Genomic DNA, 27,811 nt, shown 5'->3' on the forward strand with positions numbered 1-27,811 from the left:
CTTTCAAAGGGAGGAAGCAGCCGCCATCAGTAGATGATCCTGCAGTACCCCGCGTGCGGCTCAATACGAACATGAGAAGGCCCACCTAAAGAAGCGTGTGTGACAGGAATAAACGAGGCGGTTCAGTGACAGAGGCAGAAATGCTTTTGGCTAGGGAACCGGGCCAGGGCGGCGTCCGCTGCTGTGGGTGTGTTGAACACCGCAGGGCGGAACTCTGTTGTGCGGAACCTTGGCGCGGGCCGCGGGAGCCGTCCGGACCGCTCAGCCGCAGGCTTGGGAAGGCGGGGTCAGGTTCATCCACGCGCCGCGGCTGGGGAAAGATGGCGGCTGTCAAGCGGCTGGAGACGTGCCTCAGAGTGGCGGGCGCCGCCGGGGCGCGTCCGGAGCGCTTCCTCAGGTACTGTAGGACTGCGGCCTTCCTAGGGGTTAGGGAGTCTGCCAGTGCCGGACTGTGCGTGTGTGTGCGTGCACGTGGCGATCTGCCATTCCTGCGGTCCTCGGTGCTCTGGGGAGCAAACCTCGTGCCGGCCGGCGCCCTTCAACTACTCGCGAAACCTCCCCTCTCCATCCCCCCCCCCCCCCCCCTCCCGGCCTCCCACCTTATCACGGCGCCCCTCAACTCCTCCCTGTGCGCTCCAGGCCCCACTCCCCCAACCCCGGCGCCCCTCAGCTACCCCAGGTGCCGCAGAGCCCTCCTGAACTGTGCTGTTAACAGCATCGAGGCATGGCTGGGGGTTCAGCCACGGCTTCTTCAGTATCCTATTCCTTTCTTCAGCATGTGGGAATTAGGAAACAGAGGATTCTGTGCCTACCAACTATGTTGAAGCATTGGAGGAAGGCGACGGCTTTCCTAAAGCTGAGGGTCTGTGTCTTGGATGCTTGAGGTGTTTAGTGCTGTATTACTTCCCCAAAACGCCTCGTGTGCTTAACAGTAGTCAAGGTGAAGCTGAAATGCTGAACGATTACGTCTTATTCCTAAGTTGTGTAGTAGTACTCCAAGAGAGGTGTAGAAAGTTAAGCAACAGCAGAAATTGTTGAAAGCTGCTATTCTGTAGCACCATAATACTTAAGCAGATACAAGAAGAGCTGCAGTGTATCCATGTGATTAATGGAAGGTGTAAAATGAATGAAAGATAGTAAACATCACAAACCAGAATGTAAACGGTAGATATATTATGTTGGGCTTTTTAAAGCTCTTAATTATTTTTTGCTCTTAGTGTGCAAGATGATCTGGCTGCTGACTTCAGGACATTAACAAAGGCTCTCTATGATATGAATAAAGCTCTGGGAAGTAAAAAAGTTCGTGGGGGTCCTCTAAAAGAGTTGGTGATAGAAAATTTTGACGATGAACAGATTTGGCAACAGTTAGAGCTCCAGAACAACACAGTTCTTGATTTCTTCAAGAAATCCATAGCAAGGGATGCCAAGGATGAAGATCTTTGCCTTCTCGCAGACCAAGAGGAGGACAGCTCTGATGTAGAGACCAGCACTGACCATGAACTGGAAGACAACATAGTGGAAGTGGAAATTGATCAGAAGAATGTTTATACAAAAGATAGAACTAAAGCTAAAGAAAAGCAGAGTAAACATGAAGAAAACATAATACAACAATGCAGTGATGAGGATTCTGATATTGACTTTGATATTGAGGCACTGGAGCAACAAACAAAAACTGCCAAGGAAACCACATTGAAAAAAAAGGGGAGAAAATCTATAGTGGATGACAAGTTTTTCAAACTGGCTGAGATGGAAATGTTTTTAGAACATGCAGAGAAAGAAAACAAGGAGGAGGAGGAAGAAGATATTAATTATTTTGAAGACATCATGTCAGATGATGAGGATGAAGAGTCTGAAGAAGCTAAAGTCAAAGTAAGAATGTCAATAAATTATTTTTCTGATTGCATTTTTCCTTTAAATCAAGACCTGCTATCCATTAGAGTGACTATAAATGGTCAAACTGGTAGTAGAAACTACCAAGTTAATTGGATTAGGTGAGTAACAATTATTTCTGAAGTTTTACTTCACTAGTATCTGGACAGCAATATCTGCTCCTAGTGTAGAACATAGCATGCTGCTATTCAAGTTTCTCTTTAGATGGGTCTTGAGTTTTCACATGAGCAGATAGTATGCCATAAGAAGAATTGCAGAATAGGTGATCCAGCAAATGAAAAAGATATGTCACTTGATATCTGGCAATTAGACATTAAGGGGAACAAATGGCTTTTGGCAGCTTCGTGTTCCAGGGACGTGGCTTTGTAACTATAACGTAACATAAATTGCTGAGTACATATTTCAGAAACAAACCTTTTAATATTAGCAGAGTAATCCTCCAAATCTGCTCTCTTTTTGACTTCTCTACATGTTGAAACTGGAAATGGATTTAAGTGGTAGAGATTTTACATACTTTTAGAAGATACTAGTTTTATTAAGATCCCCTACCACAGGTTCAGGCTTCACTAAACTGAATTTCTGTTACACAAGTAGGTGTTAAGGACTTTAAAAGACAGGATATCCTTACACTTCTGTCAGTCTTAACAGTTCTCATTTGGTTTTGTGTTTGGTTTTTTTTTTTGTTGGGGCTTTTCTTCCTTAGTCAGTGAAAAGTTCTAGGGACTTGACATACAAAGATTTCTTTGATCCCATCGATGACAATGAAGATTTAGTAGCCCACGATGTTGAAGATGATCAAGAGGATGAAGCAGACAGTGCCATTGAAGAGCAAAATGAAGAAAGCATTTCTGAGTAAGGATATACATCACTTGCAGTTAAAATGTCCTTGTAGTTTTACACTGAATTGAAGTAGACCATAAATTGTGAATTCCAGGCTAACTTTGGTCATGGTTGGCCATTCTCTGTTACCTGATTTGCATTGTCACCTTATTTAAAAAGTAGTTTATTTACTTACCTTTTGAGTCCTGTCTCTTGGTATTTACTCAAATAATTTAATAGCTGTGACTTCAGGTTTTGAAAATAAATTTTACTGTATAGAAGCTTCCCTAGTGTCCCCTGCCCTTAGGTTTCAATGAAAGCCTGTTGTATTTTGTGACTGGGTTAGTTGTAACAGGTAATGTCTGAAAATGTAAAAATTACAGAGGCTTTTCAACATTAATGCTAAATCTTCATGTTACAGGGTTGAGGATATGAATGAAACCATGGAGAATACGAGAGGTAAAGAAGCCTCCAAAAAAGTTACTTTTAGTTTGCCTGATGACAGTGAAACAGAAGATATTACTGAGATGCCATTAGAGAAGGATGTGGGTCCCAGTGAAATAAAGTCATCTTTTGAGAAAAGACAGGAAAAGGTAACGTGTTTGTGTTTTGCTGATACTCTGAAACAATGCTTTCCCCCCCTTTTATTTTTTTCACTGACTTTGTAATATGTTCAATCTGGCAAATACAAAGAGGCTGTTTACAAATTAAGAGGAAAAAAATGGCTTATCAATGTCAGATATATATGCATTCCCTCATCTTTCTGGGGAATTGGATGTGCCTGAAAAAACTATTGATTTCTTACCCTGAGTTTACTTGTGAGGTCCATGTTCTAAGCTTCTCAGGGAATTGTGTCTTTCAGATGAGCAAAAAAATAAAAAGTTTAGAAGAAGAGTTGTTAGAGGAAAAACCTTGGCAGCTTAAAGGAGAAGTGACTGGACAAAAACGACCCGAAAACAGCCTTTTAGAGGAAACAGTGCTTTTTGATCATGCAGTCCGAATGGGTAAGTAGTGTATTTTCCTGGTGGGAACTACAGGAAACTATAATCTTTTTTTGTTACATTTTGAACTTGATTGAAAGTTTGTTAATTTGGTGGTGGGTTTAATAATTTACAAGCCTTACATAATAGAATTTGTCTTCAAAATAGAGGAAAACGGTATTTACATATTTCACCTCCTGTTGCTATGTTTTTGTCAGGGCTTTCTGTTATTTACTCTTCATAGATTTAAAAGTATTTCTTGCTGGAGAAACATTAATCTTAAAATTCTCCCCTTTCTTCTCTTAGCACCTGTGATCACAGAAGAAACTACTTTCCAGCTTGAAGATATCATTAAACAGAGAATATTGGATGAGGTTAATATCACTGGTTTCTACTTCGTTCGTAGGCACATCTCATGGATGAGTTTGAAGCTCTTAAAATGTTAGGTGTAGACTAATCTTAAATAAGTTCTGCAATTGGTTGTTTTATTCATTTGCCTTGGTGAATGTGTCTTCAGATTTCTAAGGAGCTTTGGTTTTACATACCTGTCACATGCAAGGTTTTGGTGTGCTTCCAAAAAAATGAGAGTTTGCAGATAAAACTAAAACTGTGAGGGGTTTATTTGGAGTATAATGCCAGTCTATAAACTATGTCTAACTCTTGCTCTGAGCATTCTGAATGCTAACCAAAGCTCAATTGTTTACCTAATTTTTCATAATAGCCACTGACAGAAGATTTGTGCCCTGCAGCTTATTGAATCTTATTGCTAGCTGAACAAAAACCATAAATTGGTACATATGGGGGGGAGTATTTAAGTACTTAAGGTACTTACACATTTTGTATTTGTTATACAATCTTTGCCTCAAACCACTAAAAATAAGCCCATAAGTTTGAGCTGTAAATCTTCTGTATTTTTTTTTCAAAAGAAAGTGTGAAACTTAGTATGTTCCTGGGAAGCCACATCCCTAACCTAGTAACATGAAAAGTATGTTCCTGGGAAGCCACATTCCTAACCTAGTAACATGAAAAGTATGTTCCTGGGAAGCCACATCCCTAATCTAGTAACATGAAAAGTGTTCTAAATAAGCTGTAGTACCTGATATTTGATTGTAGTTGCATTTGGTCATTAACTTATGACTTTTTCAGGCATGGGATGATGTAGTACCAAAAGAAAAACCAAAAGAGGAGGCTTTTGAATACAAGAAACGCATCATTTTGGATCATGAAAAGAGTAAACTGAGTCTTGCTGAGATATATGAGCAAGAATACATAAAACTTCACCAGGTAATGTAAGCAGTACTTTAAGGTTTGAAGTTCACAGTACATAACCTTACATACTCCTTTGTAGACTGCTAACTGCTTTCAGCATTATGGAAGTTCCAACCCCCCTGACATGGGCAGGGACACTTCACACTAGATCAGGCTGCCCAGAGCCAGTCTCACCAAAGTAAAATAGCTTTAAGAGTTGTGTTTTAGTAACATTCCACTATTAATGCAGCAAAAGACTGAAGAGGAAGAAAACCCTGAACACAAAGAAATACAGGAAATGATGGATTCACTTTTCCTGAAGCTGGATGCACTTTGTAACTTCCACTTCACACCCAAACCAGTAAGTACATGGGTTTCATGCAGTTGGGTTTTTTCCTCCCGTTTCAAAACTCTGTACTTCTGAGTGTTACAGAGCTTGTTCTTATTTTATATAAATGCAATGTTATTGTCTCTAAACAAAACCAAGTACTTTGTATCTGTGCTTATCTGTAAGCTGCTTTGACATGGTGTGCTCAGTCCTGAACATGTTTCTTTATTTTCAGCCTGTACCAGAAGTTAAAATAGTTTCGAACCTACCTGCTATAAGTATGGAAGAAGTGGCACCTGTTGCTGTTAGTGATGCCGCTCTCTTAGCACCAGAGGAGATCAAGGTAAACATACAAGCTTCTGGAGAGGATCTGTATTGTTGATAAAAGGGTGTGTGGGCTGCTAGGTCAGTGGGAGAATTCTGCCCCCTCACACACTGGGTTGCCCATCTTGTGGACCATCTTGCCTAGCATTTTAGTGTTGGTTGGTGGTTGGTTTTTTGGGAGGGGTCTAACTGGAAGGAGGAGAAAAGAGTTAATTTTATTTAGCTGCACTGCACCATACTAATACACTTTGGTTTTGTTCACTATTACCTGATGGTAATTATTTCTCCAACATATATATGGATATTTGGAAGGGAAATGCTACTGACAGTAGGGAAGATCAATTCTGCGAGTCTTTGATCAATTGTATGAGTCTCACTTCTTGCTAGGTTTTGGCCTTTGTCTTAATGCAGCTAAATAAGATAAGATACATTGAATACTGTGAAGTTAGTGGGTATTTTTGCATGTTATGGATCTAGAGATCTTGTTCTCTTTAGGAAAAGAACAAAGCTGGTGACATAAAAGCAGATGCAGAAAAGACTCCCACAGACAAGAAACGAGAACGAAGAAAGAAAAAGCTTCGTAAACGTATGAAGCTGAGAGAAAAGGAGAAACGCCAAAAGCTGCTTGAAAAGAAGAAACCAGAACAAGGCACAACACTTAGCAAAAAAGCTGCTGCAGCAAAATTGAAAAAGCTTACAAAAGAAGGCAAGGCATCTCTGCTCAAGGTAAGGCTCTCTTATGTAGTCCTGTGTAACTTGGAGCTTCCCAGCTAAAGAATATTAAAATCCCAGGGACACACAATAATTAGCTACAGAAAGAAAAGTGAACTTCGTCACAAAGACTTACAAAGCATAGGGTTTGATTTCCTTCAGTCCCTCTTAGCACAACTACACCTCCTCATCTTTCTCAAAAGTACTTGCACACTGGTGGTATATCTTGTTAACCTTATTACCTTATTTATGTCTGAATAGTTTTCTACTTATTGTGGAATCTTCTCTATAATCTTATCAGGTTGATTTTGTTTTGCATCCTAGAAAACAGTAAACATGTGTACTACTTAGGATGCCCCAAAACTTACATTTTTTAAATCTCTGAAATTTTGAGGTATTAGGAACTAATAGTAAAAAAAACCAAACTTAGATTACTTGTCAAACAATTGTGCTCACCTTTTCAAAAGGAGAGATGGAAAAGTGAGTAAGGGAGTGGGGACATCTTCCCTACAAGGAGAGACTAAGGGACCTGGTTCTCTAGTTTGGAGAAGAGGAGACTAAGAGGTGACCTCATTAAAGTTTATAAATGCATAAATGTATTTATAGGATGGAGTCAGGCACTTCTTGCCATTGACAGGACAAGGGGCAATGAGTGGAAGTTGAGGCATAGGAAGTTCCATGGAAACATGAGGAAAATTATTTTCACTGTGAGGGTGATGGAACACTGGAACAGGCTGTCCAGGGGGGTTGTGGAGTCTCCCTCTCTGGAGATATTCAAAACCTGCCTGGATGCATTCGTGTGTGATCTGGTACAGGTGATCCTGCTCTGGCAGGAGGGTTGGACTAGATGATCTTTCAAGGTCCCTTCCACCCCCTAACATTATGCAATTCTGTGAGAGCAGAACACAGAATGGAGGTATGCAGTTGTAGCTTATGATGTTCCGGGATCTATTCTTGACGCCTATTGTTATCTACCCTGCTAATTGCTAATTAGAATGTACTCTTATGTAGATTGCAGGAGTGGTATAAGAATCCAGTGAAAAGTATCCTTTGAAAATCAATTATCAGATTTTTTATTTTGGTATAACTCAAATACCATGATATGTGAGTAACTAATACCATGCGACTTGCTGTTTGTACATTTCTTGGTTATTAACAAATATTTTGTTCATTGACAGGATGAAGGTAAAGACAAGGTCTTGAAGTCCTCCCAGGCCTTCTTTTCTCAACTACAAGATCAAGTGAAAATGCAAATCAAAGATGCTACCAAATTAAAGAAGAAACAGAAGCAGGAGAAAGCACTCTCTGTTCATAAACTGAAATTGTAATTTGCCTTTTTCTACATGTTGCATCTTGTATATATTAATATGGTTTTACATGAATACTGAATTTGAGTTGATTTTATTGTGTCAGTCTTTAAAATGTCCTGTGAACTTCTAAGATGGTGTAAAAGGCACTAGGTTTTATTGTTTGCCGTATAACTACGTCTTTTTGTTCCAAAAAGAGTGCTTCTCCTAGTTAGATACAGAACCAGGTAGAATACTTGAATCTTGTGCTCTGACTGTACAGTCTCTATGATGTACAGTCTCTATGATCTACGGACTGTAGGTTTTGTATCTGCTGCTGTAATAGCTCTGTGTATCGCAGAAGTAGCTCCATCTATTGTGAAGCAGCCTGCAGTAACATCTTATCGACGCCGGCTGCCCTTTCTTGAGAGCTCTCAGAGGTGTTTCTCACCCTTCCTTGCTAAAGGGAGTGTTAAATGTAAAGACAGCAAGCCGTTCCAGACCCAGGGCTGGAGGCCGGCGGCTGTCTGCTTGCTGCAGCAGCGCTCCGCCATCACTTCCCCAGGCCTGCCGCCGCCATCGATGATGCATTGTGCAGCCTGCGCGGGGGCGGGGCGCTGCCGCGTGTGGCGGCGCTGCGCACGCTGTGTCCTCACGGCCCCGGGGCTCGGCCGCGGCGGGTGCTGCGTGTGGGGCGGGGGGCAGGCGAGGAGGAGAGGCAGGCTCTGCTCGCCACCCAGGCAGTAGGAGACTTGCGCGCAAAAACGTGAGGTGCTGCCGTCCGCGGCGGGAACGCCTCGGGAGCGCGCGCCGAGCCGCCTGCAGCTCCTTTGCCTCTGCGCCGTGCGGAGTCGCGCGGAGCCGTGCGGCCTGCTGAGAAGAGGCCGGGAGAGCCCAGCCTGGCCGGCGCGATGTACTCGGCGCGTTCGGAAGCGCCGCAGCAGCGGTCGGGTGTGCTGGAGATACCGCGCCATACATAGAAGTTTATCTCAGGTTTTCACTTCCATCCGCGAGTGACCGTGACATTTAGATAGCCAAAGCCTCTAGCAGTAGTTTCGTTCTGTAAATCATCGCCGTGAAGCCAGCAGCAGGATGATCCTGGTGTGCCTGCTTGCCCGCCCGGCGGGAAGGTAAAGGACAGTTGATCGTTGCCGCTAAGGACTCCCTGACTTTTCCACTTTCAGGGTTAGTTGTTTTCTTTTTCTTCGCTATTCATCTTCGCTGCATTTGGTACCTTCAAAGATCTTTTATTGAGTATCTTTTTTTTTTTTTTTCCCCCTGTCTCCCTTCTCTTAAAGGGGTCGCAGACGATTACAGGTGGAAAATGCAAAGCCATAGAAAAATCTTTTAGGTCTTGCAGCATCAGGAACTGCAGCTTGAATTAAATTGTCTGTGCCATGTAAATGCTTTGAAGTTTGCAATGGCAGAAACTCGGCCTTCAGAAGTTAAAAGATCCCGAGTAAGTTTGTCACTCAGTAAAAATAAGGAAAAAAAAGGAACAACAAAACGTGTGAAAGATAAAGGACCACCGTCTACACCCTCAGCATCCTCCTCTATTACTTCCTTTTTTAACAATGTTCCCCCTGCCAAAATTGCCTGTCCCATGTGTGGGCAAATGGTTCTGAGATATAGAATAAATGAGCACATGGATGAGACATGTCAGAGAAACCATGGTGAGAGGAGTGTTGAATCAATGACACCAAACTCCTTTAGGAATGAGAGTCCCCCAGCTGCAAATGTGGACAGTCATTCCAGCTCATATTTTTCAAAAAACCTGCTAAATCTAGGCATAAACCCTTCCAAAAGCACTTTATTGAAAACAGAAGAGAGTGCAGCACTGCAGGTTAGTCCTTATTTTAGCAATAGTAGTTCAGTCTGTAGTAGTAACAGTGAACCACAGGCTCAGAGAATCAAAATAGTGGCTTTGGGAAGCTTGTCATCTAAACTGTCCAGGAGACGACATATCCAGGGCAGAAAACAGATCATGTATAAAGAGATTGATTCTTCACCTCCATCTGTATGTCATACACAAAAAAGTGCTGCAGCCTGGGTCGATGATGAGAGTGATGCTGGGCATAGTTCTCAGAAGGAAAATCAGCTTGCTGAGGAAGAGCACCAGGAACAAAATTTTTCAAAGAATCAATCTGAATTTCAAGAAGAAATAATCAGCTGTCATGGAGGAAATCTTCTGGATGCTGTTCAAGTATCCTTACCAGCTGAGAACATTCATGGCAAAAGGTTACCAACTGGTACAAGGAACACCAAAAAAAGTGGGAGTGAAGGTGTGCTACATAATCTTGATACGTTTGAAACACATTTAGCTGTTTGTAATTCAGCAGAGCTGATCCATAGTTTGGAAGTCAAGACTCAGCCTCACACTGGGGTTATACCTTCTCCCAAGGCAGAAGTGGATTGTGGAACACAAAATTGCTTTGGCAAGGGTGATGTACTTCCTATGGAAGTTCATGAAGACTTTAAGGATGAGATTAACCATAGTCTGTTAGAAACTGTGGAAAAGATAGAATTTCAAAGTTCACTTGGTGACATTTTAGGCAAATTAAATGAAGTCAGTTCTGTGCGTGGCTCTCCTGGGCACCCATATTACCTCCAGAATTTTTTAACGGTGCTGCAAGCTGTCCTGGAGAATGAAGATGATGTCAGACTCTTTGATCAGCAAGATTTGGACATTGTATCCAAGTTCTGCAACTTGTCAGGTATATATATGTATTGTTTTTCCTCAAATAGATTTTCACATTACCTCTTGCAGAGAGAACTGCTACGTAGTTTTACGTTGAGTGCTGTTGGTTACCTACAAAACACAGTGTAACGATTTTTAACTTGCAAAACTTCCAGATTCTAATGAGCAATGATTACTTGCTGCTCTGGTATTTCACCAAGTCTGGTTGAAGAATCAACATGAGCATGCTTAAATTATGGTTTAGAGGATACCTGCATCAAAGCAACTCTTGTAGATTAGTGATTATGCATAGTACCATGGTTTAGAATTTAATGTTTCTTTCATCCTTCCCTGCTTCAAAAAAAATTGCAGTTGGTGGGCAGAAGTTATATGTGAGACTTTTCCAACGGAAGCTGAACTGGTTAAAGGTGAACAAAATAGAGTATGGAGAGATAAGTATGGATTTGGCACCAATAATTGAAGAACTGGCTGAAGCCAGATTTCTGCAAACAGGTATGGCAGCATTGATAAATGTTAACAATATTACAAATAGCATCTGCAGTTGTGTCACATTAGAGTTGAATGTACTAGATGCAATCTGTGCCTTGAGACTTGGAGGAGCAGAATAAAGCATCCAGGTAGATGTGTTACCTTAATAATAAAAGCAGTTAGTGCAAATTTGGAAATAGGGAGAACTAAACAAATTCCAGGGTGCTAGGTGCAAGGAAAGACTTGCACTCACCAGCCTCTTCTCACACCCTGACCTGCACAGCCTCTACACATTGGTCCAGGAGCTCTACTAAATAGCCTTTGTACTGCTCTGACCTGTCCTGATCATCTCTGGTTGGCTGGACCTTCAGCCAGTGCTGCACAGGGAGGTGATCATCGCCCTGTACTCGGCATTGGTGAGGCCACACCTCAAGTACTGTGTTTGGTTCTGGACCCCTCACTACAGAAAGGCCGTTGAGGTTCTGGAGTGTGTCTGGAGAAAGGCAACAAGGCTCGTGGAGGGCCTGGAGCACAGTTTTTCAGTCTGGAAGAGGCTGAGGGGAGACCTCATTGTTCTCTGCAACTACCTGAAGGGATGTTGGAGCAAGGAGGAGACCAGCCTCTTCTTCTTGGTATTCAGTGACAGGACTAGAGGAAATGTTTTTAAGCTGTGCTAGGGGAGATTTAGGCTGGATGTTAGGAAATATTTCTCCACAGAGAGGGTTCTCAAAACATTAGAATATTCTGCCCAAGGCGGTGGAGTCACTGTCCCTGGAGGTGTTTAGGCAGTATGTGGACCTGGTGCTTGGAGATGTGGTTTAGTGTTGAACCTTCAGTGTTGGGTTGAGGGCTGGACTGGATGAACTTATGAGGTGTCTTCCAACTGGATGTATTCTGTGATTCTGCATTTATTTCCAGTCTTGACTATGGCCATGTATTGTGGATAGATCTCAGATGCAAACTGTAGCCTTATTTGTGGTCTGATGTTTGGCCTGTGTCTTAGATTGACCCTGGACCAGATGGATCATCATGCCTTCTGTGGGGCTGCTGGTGGATTCTGTTACCAGGACTTTTCCTCTGTCCACTCTGTTCATTCACAGTAGAACTGTATCTAGGGTTGTTGAAGACACTGCCAGTGCTCTGGTCACTCGACTCCTGGCTCATTTTAGTCATGTTGAGCAGCTCTACTCTTGCTGCTCTCTGGCAGCACATTTTTTTCTTTTGTCAGGCAAAGTTTTAATCATCAGGAAGACAAAATTTTCTGAACAGCATATTTTGGTAACTAAGCAGAATTTATACATACATAAAATGTTAGGGGTTTCAAGGGATCTCAAAAGATCATCTAGTCCAACCTGTGTGCCCGAGTAGGACTACCTAGAGTGGATCACATAGGAATGCATCCAAGCAGGTTTTGAATGCCTCCAGAGAAGGAGACTCCACAACATCTCTGTGCAGCCTGTTCCAGTGCTCTGTCACCCTCACAGTGAAAAAGTTTTTCCTTATGTACATGGGGAACCTATGCTCCAGCTTGCACCTGTTGCCCCTTGTCCTGTCATTGGGCATCACTGAGAAGAGCCTGGCTCTGTCCTCCTGACACTCACCCATTACATATCTATAAACATTAATGAGGTCACCTTTTGGTCTCCTCCAAGCTCTAGAGACCCAGGTTCCCTAGCCTTTCCTCATAAAGGAGGTATTACAATCCCTTTGGTTTTGGTTGGAAGGTGTGAAGGTTTTTCTTCCTAATCATTCCTTCCAACTGGAGCTGTGAAGAGTATGAATGTCCAGCTATCATTGACGATACATGTGACGACTCTGCATCATTAGATTGGTACTAGGTTATAGGAATGTACTGCACTTGGAGCTGTTGCTCGGGTCCGTATGTGTAGCACGTACAAACATGTGGATCATTTTTCTTTTAGAATCTGAACTGGAAGACTTGTATGAAGGGTTGGATTTGCTTTCAGCCCCTGAGCTAAAAACACTGGCAAAGGTCTTTCACTTGCCAAACCCAAATGGTCAGAAACAGCAACTCGTGGATGATTTTCTGAGGTTGGCTAAACAACGTTCGGTCTTCAGCAGGAGTCAGGCTGGTATTGGGACAGTGATTTTAAAAAGGTAACTCTGTTTATGGTTACACTTCACAGGTGAATGTAAGTTATGGTTCAAAGCACTCAATCTAAATGGCTTTTGAAGAGAGGAATGAATTTAGTAAATTAATTATTTAAAAAGGGCAGCATTAAATTTTGATTCACAGTGGCTCAAACAGAAGGGTAAATGTAGCTTAACAAACCCACCAAACCAATGTCACGGTGTTCAGCTGTGGACAGGATTGTCTCCAAAGTTACTCAGTTATACAGAGAAACATTTCTGAATTATTTAAAGCAAAATCTGTGTGGAAAAACATCTAGGAAGATACAGGGATGTTTGTTTGCTCGGTTAGTAGAATTAGAATTTGCTAGATTGGTAGGATTAGAGAAAGCAATAATCACTTATTTCTGATTGACTTCATGATTTAGCATAAAATGTTATGTTTTGGCAGTATTTGTAAAGGGAAAAGATTGCTTGTTAGACACAGGGTTCCTTCTTTCCTTCCTGTGATTTCTTTTCATGGTGGTTATCGCAGCTGTATATATCAGATGCCTTTGACCTCTGTCTAGGTTGTCTGAGGTCCAGATTTGGGGTTAAGTTATCATTCTGCCCTCATAGGAGTGATTACAGCAATTAGCATTCTTGGTGTTCCTCTGTCAATGAAAATTACTACCTATGTGAATCAGTAAGGTCTTCTTTCCTTACACCAAAAAAGGGGCCTAGTGTTAGCTTAGTGCTGGGCTTGAAGAGCTTCACAACTGGGAGGTGTGCCTAGAATGATTAGCTTCCTTAAAGTATTATGGTCTTTGTTGGTTTTGAAATGCAGTAGAAACTCTGTGTTAAGGTAGTATTTCACGCTGATGTCATTGTTTCCAGTAGTACTACACTTTATTTGGAAAGCCAGTGATCATAACCACATCCATGGTTACCTTGTGTTATGGGATAGTGGGACTTCATGATAAGTAAGGATGTTTTAATTCAAAGAATTAGGATTGTTTCATCATTCTAAGCTAGGTATAGAAAACTTCAGTATGAAAAACTTTGTATCAATTGAGATTTCATTTTTTCTCTTAGATGATACTAGCTATTGGAACTATATGATGTTGCCTGGTGGTTAATTTGTTTCAGTATCTCTAACAGAAACAAATTCCTTTTCAGAATGTTGGCTTAAATTGTGGAAAAAAAAAACCTATGAAAATTACACTCCAAAATCAACACTGGGCATGTGATGCCCTTTGCTGTAGTTGACAGATTAAATGCTTGTTACCACATGAGACCAGAGAAAATCCTGGTTTAAATCTGTGCAGTCCCATGGATAAACAACAGGCAGCCTGTACCAGGCTGCTCCCAGGCAGCTGGTACCAGAACAAGAGGACACAGTCTCAGGCTGCGCCAGGGGAGGTTTAGGTTGGATATTAGGAAGAAGTTCTACACAGAGAGAGTGATTGCCCATTGGAATGGGCTGCCCAAGGAGGTGGTGGAGTCACCATCATTGGAGGTGTTCAGGAGGAGACTTGATGGAGGGCTTGGTGCCATGGGTTAGTTGTTTAGGTGGGTTGGATTGGTTGATGGGTTGGACATGATGATCTGGAAGGTGTCTTCCAACCTGGTTTGTTCTCATATTATTATTCTATTATATAAATCTTGTCTTGTATGGAAAAGCTGGGTGAAGATGTGCTAGTGGAGATACTCTAAAACAAGTGATCTCAAAGTGTGGTCTGTAAACGTTGCCCTAACAGCAAACCACGTCTTGTTGCTTGCTGGTATTGCCTGGCATAACAACAGGAGGGGCTGCATCCGAAGAGCAGTTACTTTCAGTTCTATTCTCCTTGCAGTTTGGCCCTTAAACTTTTCACTAGAAGTTACATGCACTATACAGCTTCTCAAACCGCTTCTTTCAAGGGAGTGAAGTTTCTACATGAATTGGTTATGTCACTCAGTATACTTAAATTTTAATAAATTATTATAAAAAGCATTTGTTACAATAATTTTATCTGTCCTTCCAGGGTGAAGGACCTGGCTGGAAAATCTGTCAGGGTCTGTAAAGGCCCTCGGGCTGTCTTTTCTCGAATTCTGCTGCTGTTTTCATTGGCTGAGTCAATGGAGGATGAAGAAGCTGGTAGTGCTGGTCAAGGCCAGCTCTCCACAGTCCTTATGGTAAACATGGGGCGTATAGTATTCTCCAGTTACACTGTAAATAGGAAAACACAGGTCTTCCAGGACAGAGAAGATCTTATAAGGTAGGGGGAACTTTGGCAGTTTGGAAATGATTTCTAGAATAGCTTTGCTGCAGTACTCGTGTAGGCATTTTAAATGCATTTTTGTGACTTGTAATTCACAGTAGGTGGCATTTTGAGCCAAAATAGCATATTTATAGCATATTTATTTGCTTCATGATCATGGTGCTGCTGAGAGTTGTTTCTTCATTTGCTGTGATGATTGTAATAATAGGCTTTGAACAAAACAATAAATACTTTCTCTAGTTTATAAGTAATTTTAAGCGTAATGTATCCTGCTAGTGTGAACTCTGCTGATCCCACAAGGTATTGGCTGCATGGTTCAGTGTCTTTGGAGATTGGAAAGGAGTTATTAAAAGAAACTGTGTAGAGGAATTGATTTCTTTTAACTATAAATGTGTTTTGAGCCTAATGCAGTTATGTGTTTTTCCCCTAGGTATGCAACTGCTGCTCATCTGTCAAATGATATAGCCACAGCAATGGCAAATGGGAACTGGGAAGAAGCTAATAATCTATACATGAGTGCTAAAGAAACCTGGAACAAACTGAAAAATCATCCCTCTTTGAGGTAGTGAAGACTAGCCTCGTGTTCATATGGAACTATCAAGTGTATTAACATGATTAATTTTGTTCCTTTGGAGAGAGGCATATAGATTAGTGATACTATTTAAGCCTGATAAATTTAGAAGCTTTAATGTTCTTGAAAGCTTTGAACTTCCTGGTCGTGCATTTAGTTTTTAAGTGATTATAGGAAAAGACCTTTTTTCTAAAACCTTGGGAATGAATTGGTAGGCATGGATAAAGCACTAAAACATTTCTGTGTGCCAACACAGGAGAGCAAGGACCTTGGTTTTCCCCTGTGATAGTTTGGTTTTATGGCTTTTAGACAAATAGCAATAAGCAGCATTTTAAAATTTACTGTGAACAGAAGCATGTTGCAGACATTATGGGAAAACACACTGGGTTATTCATCTCTCCAAGTGGGTATCATTCAGGAAAGGTTACTAAGGATCTGAGAACTGAAGTAATGTGTCTTGGTTTTGAATGATCCTTCATCAATTTTTCTTTGAATTTCATTTTCTGGCGTAATGATACAGTGGAAGTTAAAGCCTTACGTTTGGCATTGTATTCATGGCAGCTGATTCAAGATACTGTTCCTAGAGGGTCATTCAAAGGGCTATTCTATTTCACACTGAAGGCAGTGGAAAAAACTGTTTTCACAGTATAACTAACTAACTAACTAAGGTTGCAAAGGACCTCGAGGATCATCAAGTCCAACCTGTCAACACAGACCCCATGACTAGACCATGGCACCAAGTGCCACATCCAATCTCCCCTTGAACGCCTCCAGGGATGGTGACTCCACCACCTCCCTGGGCAGCACATTCCAATGACGAATGACTCGCTCGGTGAAGAACTTCCTCCTCACCTCGAGTCTAAACCTCCCCTGGCGCAGCTTGAGACTGTGTCCCCTTGTTCTGGTGCTGGTTGCCTGGGAGAAGAGGCCAACTCCTTCCTGGCTACAACCACCTTTCAGGTAGTTGTAGAGGGCAATGAGGTCACCCCTGAGCCTTCTCTTCTCCAGGCTAAACAATCCCAGCTCCCTCAGCCTCTCCTCATAGGGCTTGTATTCAAGGCCTCTCCCCAGCCTTGTTGCCCTTCTCTGGACACGTTCAAGTGTCTCGATGTCCTTCTTAAACTGAGGGGCCCAGAACTGGACACAGTACTCAAGGTGTGGTTTTGATTTCAATAAGACATTCAAAGGGCAGTCTTGAAACATAACAATGTCTACCCAAAAGAACCTAAGTCTTTTATGGCAGAAAATGCCTGTTGTAGCTTTTTGCTTTTATTCAGCTGTATTTCTGTAATTAGCTGTCTCACTTTCGAGTTGGCACTAACAAAGTGCAATATAAATTAGTCAATTATTAATAAATGGGTTTGCATCTGATATAAAACATCTTAGCTAATGATTCCACTGCTTGCACCTTGCAGCTTGCACCTGCTGCCTCAGCTGAACTGTTTTCTTACCTTTGGGTTCTTCACTTTGCATCGGAGATGCTCTTTCCAGTTCATTTTTTAGATAGAAGGCATTTAATTTGTTTAACTACTTGAGGTACTCTGGAAGCATTCTTAGTAAGAGAGCTTTAAGAATTTCAATTGCTATCATTAAATTGATCTGAGGTGGCTTTATCTTTCAGCTATCACAGGGTTCTACCTGAGTATCTGCGACACTTCACAGTTGGCTGGGTGTATACAAGAATCCTTTCTCAAGGTGTTGAAATTTTGCAGAGACTTCACATGTATGAGGTAAAGTGGTGATGTGAATAGTAGCATTCTACATCAATTTACATTCTGATGCAGCTGGAAAATAGTGATAGTGTTTGCCAGGACTTACTACAGTTCCTTTAAGAGCTTATTTTAAGGAAAAAGAGCCCTTTTTCCTCGCTGCTTTAAAGAGTTTTAAGTGGGTTTGATTTCTGCTTGTGCTTTGGGGGTTTACCATATGTAGGATACTGTAAGACTGATGCTGAGATGTTGTTTTGTTATTTAAAGATATGTTTGTTCACCAGATTTGGTTACTGCTTTTAAGTAAGAAAATCTTGTGAGAAAAGTCTATGAAAATCTCTGCCCCTTCACCTTAGGTGCTAACATCTCCTAAGTCCTTATATGTTAAAGCAAACCAGATTATTCTGAAAAAGGCTTTGCCTCCACAAAAGTCATGATACAGAGAGGACAACAATATGTATTTTTGGCATCCAACTTCTAAGTTTACATAAAAATATTTTAGAGTTTTTAGGATATACCCATCCATTTGATTACATTAGGTGCTGGAGTAAAAATGGGCTCAGGTTATGCAGAGACAGTGTTTTATAGTATCACCATATCACAGTATGACTAAGGTTGGAAGAGACCTCAAAGATCACCTACCCAGTAATCAGAAAGGCAAGTGTCAAGCTAAGTATATAATGAAACTTCATCTTGGTTTTTGAACTCAATTGGTAAAGATAAAATGCTGTTGCTATAGGAAGCCGTGCAGGAGCTGCAGACTCTTCTGTCTCAGGATGTGTATTGTACTGACAGCAGAGGGCGATGGTGGGACCGCCTGGCTCTGAATTTACATCAACACTTGAAAAACACTAAGAAGGTATCTTCACAACTGCATGCTACTAAGCTGGAAACACTGTAGGCATTGTCTGAAAACGTTTCATAAAAGTATTTCAGATACAAAGAGTGGTGGGGTAGGCTCTCCTGAAAATGCAGGTATTGGTAGGAAGCCCAAGGTTAGCCAACCAGTTTGTCCTAAGAATGTGCCCTCATCCTTGGTGGACCTGTTTGTTTTGTTGTTGTTGTTGCATAGAGCATTGTTTGGTATCAGGAATTGTATGGAGCTGCCAGGCAGTAGCTCCCTTGCTGTTCTGCCTCATAAATTTGCCTAATAGGTGAGAAGCTTTTGAACTTGAGACCCAATGAAGCCATATCTGGGATGAGAAAAAGAAACATGATCAGAAGGAGTTTTTTAATTTTTTTTTTTGGGGGGTGGTTGTTGTTTTTAATGTTTTCAAACAAATAATGAAGAGAATTAAGTCTTTGACTAGCTGTTGCCAGTGGAGAGAACATTGTCTTCTATATCTGGACCAGCTTTGGTATAGGGTTTCTACTGTAAGTGGTCAAGAAGTAGACGACCCCATTTGTAATGTGTTATTTGTAGACAGCTCTGGCAGGGGCTTTAGCAGCAGATTTAAATTGTTCCCATTGTCCTACAGGTTCTCCTGTAGAACAATACCTCACTACCCCTTAGACTGATGGAGAATATCATCACTGGTTTTAGATAGAATGTGTTACGGACTAGGTTCACCCTGGTCTGTTTACTTCTCTTAGGAGTGTAGAGAAGGAGCGAAGAGGCTATGAGGTAATCTTAGCTTTTGCCCCATTCCCTCTTTGCTTCCAGTAGGACACACAGCAATAGGCTATGTTTGTACAAACAAAGCACGTTATTTGTGCAGTGGCTAAACTTGCCAGCCTCCAGTCTGAACGATGCAGTCGAGGATTTTGAAACACTATGTACATGGTGAGCCATCTTTGAGTTTCTTAAGTGATTAGCTGGCAAGTAGCTGAACCAGAGAAAAACAGCCATATGGGAATGGCAAGGATTGTGCACAAGGATTATTGCAAATCTCTCTAGAATTTTCTGGCACCTCTGTAAAGATTTCTACAGCAGAATATAAGGGAGCCAGAGAAAACTGCAAGCTGCAGTACAGGTTTTGCCTTTGAATTCCTTCTGAGCCAGGACTAGATTTTCACATATTTTCTTTCCAAAACTTGGTCACAAAACTTGGAAGCCTCTGTAGGGCTCATTTTAGGGCTCAGTTGCAGTTCCATACATTTTCTGTGCAAGCAACAGCAGGTGGTAGTTTTATCAGCTGCTGGTCTTCTGAGGATTTGTAAGTATGGGAGATTACATCCATTTTTCCTGTCTGTTAACACACAAAGGAGAAATACTGTCAGTGACAAAAAATGAAACCCTGTAGTACTGTTTAGGTCACAGCCAAGTATGGGCAGAATGAAAATCAACTTCAACTAAGAGATGAAGCCTAATCTCATTAAACACACCAAAGATACATGACTAATTTGGCAAGCAGAGGAACAAAAAGTTTGAAGTCCAGGAACGTTCCAGAGAACAACTTTTTCTTGCTTCCTATTTGCTTCCTTGCCTCATCAGGGCTATTGAGAATTGAGGTTAAAATGCTTGTGTTTCATGCTGTATTTTAATTCTCCATGTTTGTTGAAAGGAAGTAATAGCACAGACTGTCAGACATCTGTTGTTGCCTCTTCTGTATCTTCTTATCCCCATATCAAGCTTCTTCCAGATTTTGAATTAGAAGTTGTACAAAGGAAGAGTTAATCTCAGATCCTTATTGAGAAATTAGTAAACTGTCTCCCAGAAGTCACAGAGAGTATTTTGGAACCATGATCTGAATTAATTTTCAGAGCCTGTATTTAGCCCTGGATATTTTTCAGTGCTGTAGACCATCAGTCTGAAATCTGTTCACGTGTACATTCTTGCACAACTGATCTGGTCCCTCTGTCTCCCTGTTGTGTGCTGTTAAGAAACTGACTTAAAAATATGAACCTGATTTACCTTGGAACCCAACTCTCCTTTCTGATCATGTGTAGAATGTATGTTTTCTTAAGTACAAATGGACAATAGTTGGGTTTCTTTTCTGTATTAGTGCAATTTTGAATCCAGGAGCCTGCAAGTTTAAAATGCTACTAGTTAGAACTTCAGTATATAAGGAAGAAAGGAGGCCCTGTCTTATATGCTGGTTTTTTACATTCATGTTTTTGTGGTACTTGAATCAGTCAGTCTTTGGGTATAGTAAGAGTAGACAGATGTGCATAGGTCTTTCAATATTGCTTGTTGCCTTGCTCTTTGCTAGGCCATTGACTGCATTAGAAATGGGCTGGCAGACCCATTGGTACGTACTGGGCATCAGCTCTCGCTCTACCAGCGGGCCCTACGAATCAGAGACTCACCAAGCTGCAAGCAGTTCAGATGCCTGCTTTATGATCTGCCAGTCATAACTGTGGAGGATGTGACACATGTAAGTAAAGCTGCTGGTGGCTTCTGAGGTATTTTTTCCTCCAGACAAGAAAAAGTAGTCTGGGAGATGTACTGTGCTCTGACAATTCTGCTGCAGGAAAAGGAATACCAATGTGTGTCTAAAATAAAAACCTCTTGTAAACAGACATTTCTACTTCTTTAATGAATGGTCAGCTTCTTTGCTGAAGGTAGGCAGCTGTACACTGGTGTAACTTGCATTGCCTTACTGAGTATGTGGTCAGCTATAAACCCTTTTTGTCTGAGGAGTCTATCAGTGCATTGCCTCTGGAGTCTTCAGGCCAGGCATTCTGTGTGTAAGAAGAGTTGTCAGCATTAGATTAATGGCTCAGAAAATGCAAGGATTTGAGTAACCTTTGGAGTTGGGCACTCTCAGTCTCTGTTATTCATATATGCAGTATGATACACTGGGAGAGCAATGGAATGGATAGCTTCTAGCTCATTCTTTTCCCTACTGTTGCAAAGATCACACTGTTGTCACAGTAGAGCCTTGCTTTCTCTCGCAGCTTGTTACTGTGTTACCTCCTTATCTGCCCAGCATTTTTGCTAGACTTGTTTCCTGACAAATTTGCTGGTTTATAAAATCTAAACAATGATTTGAAGGAGATGCAGCTTACATTTTATTCAGTTGACTTTTGGAAACACGTGTAGTTCTGATTTTGGGAAAACTGAAAAGGAGGAATATATGTTTCAGGAGAGATTGAAATACTCAGGCTGAAGCTTTTTAAATGTGATGCTGTAAAGTAACTAGCTCTCTTCATATGTTCAGGTTACAATCAAAGGAAAGATGTGTCCTCAGATGGGAATGGGAAAATCTGTGTTTCTAATGGAGGATATTGCCAGTGAAGAAGGAGGTGAAGACTTCAGTGTATCCACAGTAATGTGCTCAGTTGAGGAGCTGGCATTAACTCATTACAGGCAGAATGGTTTTGATCAGGGTAATAGTAATTTTTTTTCTTTTTGTACAGTAAGATAACAGTGAAGGTAAAGTTAATAGACCAGTTTGGGCAGATTTCATTAGCCTGATTTTTAGCCTGATTTTGTTTCCTTCTCACACTGGTGTATATTAATATTTCATATATAAAAATGCATATGTATATATGGATCTGTTAATATATAGATACATACTTGTCTATACAGATATACACACACTTCTATGTGTGCATGCAGGCTATAGATATACACACACATGCATGCAGGTATACATGTATGCAGGATATATGCACACACATATGCATGGAGGTATACATGTGTATATGTGTGCAGGATATATACACACACATATGCATTCAGGTATACATGTGTATATGTGTGCAGGATATATATACACACACATATGCATTCAGGTATACATGTGTATATGTGTGCAGGATATATATACACACACATGCATGCAGGGATACATGTGTATATGTGTGCAGGATATATACACACACACATGCATGCAGGTATACATGTGTATATGTGTGCAGGATATATACACACACACATGCATGCAGGTATACATGTGTATATGTGTGCAGGATATATACACACACATGCATGCAGGTATACATGTGTATATGTGTGCAGGATATATACACACACACATGCATGCAGGTATACATGTGTATATGTGTGCAGGATATATACACACACATGCATGCAGGTATACATGTGTATATGTGTGCAGGATATATACACACACATGCATGCAGGTATACATGTGTATATGTGTGCAGGATATATACACACACACATGCATGCAGGTATACATGTGTATATGTGTGCAGGATATATACACACACACATATGCATGCAGGTATACATGTGTATATGTGTGCAGGATATATACACACACATGCATGCATGCAGGTATACATGTGTATATGTGTGCAGGATATATACACACACATGCATGCAGGTATACATGTGTATGTGTGCAGGATATATACACACACATGCATGCAGGTATACATGTGTATATGTGTGCAGGATATATACACACACATGCATGCAGGTATACATGTGTATATGTGTGCAGGATATATACACACACATGCATGCAGGTATACATGTGTATATGTGTGCAGGATATATACACACACATGCATGCAGGTATACATGTGTATATGTGTGCAGGATATATACACACACACATGCATGCAGGTATACATGTGTATATGTGTGCAGGATATATACACACACACATGCATGCAGGTATACATGTGTATATGTGTGCAGGATATATACACACACACATATGCATGCAGGTATACATGTGTATATGTGTGCAGGATATATACACACACACATGCATGCAGGTATACATGTGTATATGTGTGCAGGATATATACACACACACATATGCATGCAGGTATACATGTGTATATGTGTGCAGGATATATACACACACACACATGCATGCAGGTATACATGTGTATATGTGTGCAGGATATATACACACACACATGCATGCAGGTATACATGTGTATATGTGTGCAGGATATATACACACACACATGCATGCAGGTATACATGTGTATATGTGTGCAGGATATATACACACACACATATGCATGCAGGTATACATGTGTATATGTGTGCAGGATATATACACACACACATGCATGCAGGTATACATGTGTATATGTGTGCAGGATATATACACACACACATATGCATGCAGGTATACATGTGTATATGTGTGCAGGATATATACACACACACACATGCATGCAGGTATACATGTGTATATGTGTGCAGGATATATACACACACATGCATGCAGGTATACATGTGTATGTGTGTGCAGGATATATACACACACATGCATGCAGGTATACATGTGTATGTGTGTGCAGGATATATACACACACATGCATGCAGGGATACATGTATGTGTATATGTAGGATATAAACCATTTCTATAGATAAAAGTATGTTCTAAATACAAAAAGAAAAAAAGCTAAAAAGTGTATTAAGAACTTGATGAAGTGAGAACAGTAAAGCTGGTATGTGACCAGGCACAGGAATGTAATCCTGTGCTGTGAATGAAGGCCACAAGCCTGGCAATAGACAGCATTAGGAAACTGTGGAAGTAATTAATAAATTGCTTTACAACTTGGTGCTGTAAAGTTAGTGTGTACTGATCTCAGCTGTGTGTAGCCCTGATCATGGCATGCTTCAGGGTTGGGTCATGGTGGATTAGTTTAGTACCTCTTCATATGACGTTGCTCTAGAAATTATTAACATTTCCATTGTTGCTGAATTTTGCCTTTAGGTATTCATGGGGAAGGCTCAACATTCATTACCCTGTATGGTATGCTGATGTGGGATATCATTTTCATGGATGGCGTACCTGATGTTTTCAGAAATTCCTATCAGGTAGTTTTGAAGGACTTTCATCAGTTAATGTCTTTACTGATTGCTGTAGGCTCTGTAACTATGTTAAAATCTTTTTTGGGATTAGATGAACATTTTATTCTGAGGGACTTTTCAGACAGCTCTTAGTGTTTGCTCATTACTAAAGGGCTCCTCAGTAACTAATTCTATGTAAGCGTGGACTGCCTGTCAGATGGGATTCACCTGGCCTAATGCATATGTGTTATATTGGAGCTCTTTTATAGTCAGTGGAAGAGTACTGCTATACCATAGCATTGTTCATCTTGTTTGAAAATTATGCATTCAATTAAAGAAAACATTTTCAATAGCCTGTGAAGGGAAGTCACATTTTCAAAGTCAAGTTTGTTAACACCCCCACCTGCTCCACACCAACATGTTGATGCTTGTGGGGTCATCCTTCCTTTTTGGCAAAGAAACACCACTCCAGCCTGCCCAACACTCCCTGCCACACCCTAAGATTAATGATTTCAGGTGAAATTGTGGCTTTTAGCTAAGTGCTTTGCATCCTCCAAATTATGGCTAGAAACAGGTTTCAATAATTGCAGTTAGCAGTTTGTGCAAGGCTGAAATTTGCCATTTGTCTGCACTCTGCATCTGATTTGGAGAAGCTGGAATGGCGCTCTCATACTACCTGACTGCCTTGTCCAGCCACATTCAAAATGGAGTAGTTGCTATGGTGACTTTATGCAATGTCATGGTCAGCAGCATGCATGAGGCTCTCTGCTTTTAAGCAGCCTGAAACTCTCCAGTTTCACCACTGCTTTGTTCTTCGCCCCTCAAACTGCTCACTGTACCTGAGCTGTCTTGAGGCTGAGTCCAAATCCTTACTAGACTTGCTTCTTGGAGAGTCAAGAGAGTACATAGCTTTTTGCTGTCTGTTAGGGGAAACCTCTGTCTAGAGGTCAAAATCAGCAGAGCCCAGGCTAAGACGTGGCCAGCATTTGTTGTGGTGGTATTGGGTGTTAAATATATGCAAAGCTTTTCCCATTTCATTAAGGTTTGTGTGGTGGGTATGTTCAAGTTAAATTGACTCAGTGTTTGTAGCTGAGATACAAAAGTAGGGCACTGTCATGCTTGGAATTGCTGCTTTGCTGGCAGCTCCTCAGAGCTGTGTTTACCTTTTTATACAGACATTCCCACTGGATTTATACACTGATAGCTTCTATGAAAACAGGAGGGATGCTATTGAGGCCAGACTCCAGCAGCTTCATACAGCTTCTTCAGAGACACTAGCAAAGCTGATTGCTGACACCTGGATCACTCAGGAGGGGAAAGCAGCAGCACTGGTCAGCTGGGGGCGTTTTAGTTCCCTCCAGCAAGCTCAGGTAAGTGACTGTTGTCCAGAATGGGCACAGTTTGGATTGGCTTGCTCTTTACATCACATATGGCCATGGTGTGCTCACAGTTTGTACTGAGGCACTGAGCTGAGACTGATGGTGAGTGTTGGGAGGGAGAAGCTGAGTGGGCACAGCACTGTGATGCTCCTGAATCCCAAGGCCTGTTACTTTTTTCTGATACGGTCACTTCTGCAACAGTAGCTGGGAAAAGAGCAGAGAAAATGCTGTAGATTACATCTACCCAAGGTTTTTGTTTGCATATGACCAAACAAAAAACTGAGATGGGCCATAGTCTTGTGAGAGTAGGGAAATAGATGTGGTGATATTAAAACAAAAAAAAAGAGAAGAGAGAAAAAGCCAACTACCAGACTTTCTCTTACAGAACCTTGTCTCTTGCCTTGGAGGAGTCTTTCTGAGCGGCGTTTTCAGGCGACTTTCCAAAGACCTACGCCACTGCAGAGGGGGACTTCCTGACCTGGTTGTGTGGTGTACTCACAATAACCACTTCAAGGTATGCAGGGAGATCCTGCAAATACTCAGTGCTCTGCTGATCTTACCCTTAGGCATAAAACCATACAGCTGTCAACACATACAAACTATTCTCCTCTTGTGGTGGAGCTACACCTGCTGGTTATCTGCTATTTCATCACATTTTGCTGTAGCTTTAATGGGCATTAATGAGAAAGTGCAAGAGGGGGCTAGATGCTATTGTAGAAGAGGGCTTCAGTTACCACTGCGACATTGCCAGCAGCTGTTACCAGTCAGTCACACATTCTGGCAGTTGTTGGCAAGTGGTGCTAATGGCAACACTTGCACAAGAACTTGAATATATGAGACAACAACTGCATCTGTAGTGGAGTAGGTACTATTGGCCATCTCTCAGCTGCTGGAGCAACATGTTAGCCATTTGTAATACACAGCTGCATAGCAAGAATCAATTCTGTAGAACATCTGCATAGGTCAGTTGCAGTCAGTATCAGCTGGAACAGGTGACATCACAGGTGATAGTTTTTTTTTGCCTGTGTGGTAGGTTCATTCACCAGTGCTGCTATCTTTTGGCACGTACTAGGTAAAATCTCATTCTATTTACAGTTATTCTTTGGAACATGGCTTAGTATTTTGGTACCCATTGGGGCTCCTGTTGTGCTAAATCTGTATTATTTTTGTTGCAAGTAACAGCCATAAAGTAATACTTGCATTAGTCTGTGGGAGCAAATGATCTTCCCATTCCTGCACAGGCACACTACTCACCATGCTCCTTTCTTTGTAGCTGGTGGAAGTCAAAGGTCCTAATGATCGCCTGTCCCCCAAGCAGATGATCTGGCTGAGTGAGCTGAAGAAGCTGGGCGCTACAGTAGAAGTTTGTCACGTGCAAGCCATTGGAGGCAAAAGTAAGCGTGTCAGTTGACAACAGAGGTCTGGAACTTCTGGGTAACTTGAGTGGTTTTAAAGGCACTAGCACAGCACACAGTACTGGCTGCTGCTTATTAAAAGTAGTTTATAAGTCTTTGGGACATTTTTGCACAAAACATTCTAGAAAGCAGTTTGAGAAGGCTGTTGGGATGAGTTACTGCATGTAATGTTGTGTTCAGAAGAACAAAGCCTTCATCTTCTATACACAATTCATTATTTATTCTATGAAAGGTGATCTAGGGGGTTTGTTCAGTGAAAAGCGCTGCAGTCCCACTGCTACCCATGGAGACCACCCTCTACAATAAAAAAAAGTGGTGCATCAAGTCTTGATCATTTCCATGTTGTCCATAGAGCCTGAATTCCTTGTGCTGTGCAAGTTCCCTCAATGTGCCTCTCAACTGTCCCCACTTCGTGTTCTATATTACACATTTTCACTTTCATATTAAAAATACAGCTGGTCAGTGATGGCATAGAGTAAAACAGAACTTTCTGTTTAAATGCTGCTTTAATGTGCTGCTAGGTATGAAAGAAGCATTTATTTAACAGCTTCTTCTGTTCTCTTTATAAAGGGGATGTATTTCTAGTAGCAGACAGGAGCTTTCAGTGCCAGGATCACTGCACTCATTTCCAGTGTACCATCCACTGCCAGTTTTGTCCCAGAGAAATGGATGTGTTTTCTCATTCAGAAATAAGTCATTCAATTGAAATGGAACCAAAGGGATCAGTTCTCTTTTTACAACACCAAAATGGTGGGGGTTTGTCTCAATTTTAACACATACCCAACATCTTTTCTCTGGCTGCTTCCCTGTCATACTGAGTTAAGTTTTCCTGATACCAGAAATTCTGTCTACCACACAACCAGCAGCTGCTAGAGTGGAATGTAACAAGAAATCAGTGTCATGTGCACATCCTTTTTTATTAATCAGCTTTCTACAGCACAGTGTCCTTGATTCTTGGGGGAAAAAAATACACACTTC

At 41.4% G+C, this 27,811-nt stretch overlaps 2 protein-coding genes across 2 annotated transcripts; both read left to right on the plus strand.

Annotated features, from left to right (window-relative positions):
- Window positions 1-264: 264 nt before the first annotated feature.
- Window positions 265-7,689, plus strand: MPHOSPH10 (M-phase phosphoprotein 10). The gene is made up of 11 exons (XM_068143986.1): window positions 265-397; window positions 1,218-1,869; window positions 2,594-2,742; window positions 3,131-3,302; window positions 3,572-3,713; window positions 3,996-4,063; window positions 4,836-4,973; window positions 5,188-5,298; window positions 5,501-5,608; window positions 6,085-6,315; window positions 7,479-7,689. Exons 1-11 carry the CDS (start codon window positions 321-323, stop codon window positions 7,626-7,628), a joined length of 1,998 nt encoding a protein of 665 aa, XP_068000087.1. The 5' UTR covers window positions 265-320; the 3' UTR covers window positions 7,629-7,689.
- A 620-nt stretch (window positions 7,690-8,309) lies between these two features.
- FAN1 (FANCD2 and FANCI associated nuclease 1) lies at window positions 8,310-27,667 on the plus strand. Its single transcript, XM_068144000.1, has 14 exons — window positions 8,310-8,771; window positions 8,885-10,300; window positions 10,636-10,776; window positions 12,675-12,870; window positions 14,850-15,083; window positions 15,517-15,648; window positions 17,279-17,387; window positions 18,106-18,225; window positions 20,519-20,683; window positions 21,470-21,638; window positions 23,963-24,066; window positions 25,215-25,409; window positions 25,804-25,932; window positions 26,692-27,667. Exons 2-14 carry the CDS (start codon window positions 9,007-9,009, stop codon window positions 26,827-26,829), a joined length of 3,126 nt encoding a protein of 1,041 aa, XP_068000101.1. The 5' UTR covers window positions 8,310-8,771; window positions 8,885-9,006; the 3' UTR covers window positions 26,830-27,667.
- Window positions 27,668-27,811: the final 144 nt, after the last annotated feature.

This window comes from Melanerpes formicivorus, unplaced genomic scaffold (genome assembly GCF_026170545.1).
Source record: "Melanerpes formicivorus ecotype bairdi unplaced genomic scaffold, bMelFor1.0.p_v2 SCAF_10, whole genome shotgun sequence".
NCBI lineage: Eukaryota > Metazoa > Chordata > Aves > Piciformes > Picidae > Melanerpes > Melanerpes formicivorus.

Bases quoted from the DNA above. Each gene is read 5' to 3' on its own strand.
- MPHOSPH10 (XM_068143986.1), top strand. From the start codon at position 321: ATGGCGGCTGTCAAGCGGCTGGAGACGTGCCTCAGAGTGGCGGGCGCC. The intron at 5,609-6,084 runs GTAAACATACAA...TGTTCTCTTTAG, and splicing joins TAGCACCAGAGGAGATCAAG to GAAAAGAACAAAGCTGGTGA. The intron at 6,316-7,478 runs GTAAGGCTCTCT...GTTCATTGACAG, and splicing joins GCAAGGCATCTCTGCTCAAG to GATGAAGGTAAAGACAAGGT.
- FAN1 (XM_068144000.1), top strand. From the start codon at position 9,007: ATGGCAGAAACTCGGCCTTCAGAAGTTAAAAGATCCCGAGTAAGTTTG. The intron at 10,301-10,635 runs GTATATATATGT...AAAAAATTGCAG, and splicing joins CAAGTTCTGCAACTTGTCAG to TTGGTGGGCAGAAGTTATAT. The intron at 12,871-14,849 runs GTAACTCTGTTT...CTGTCCTTCCAG, and splicing joins GGGACAGTGATTTTAAAAAG to GGTGAAGGACCTGGCTGGAA.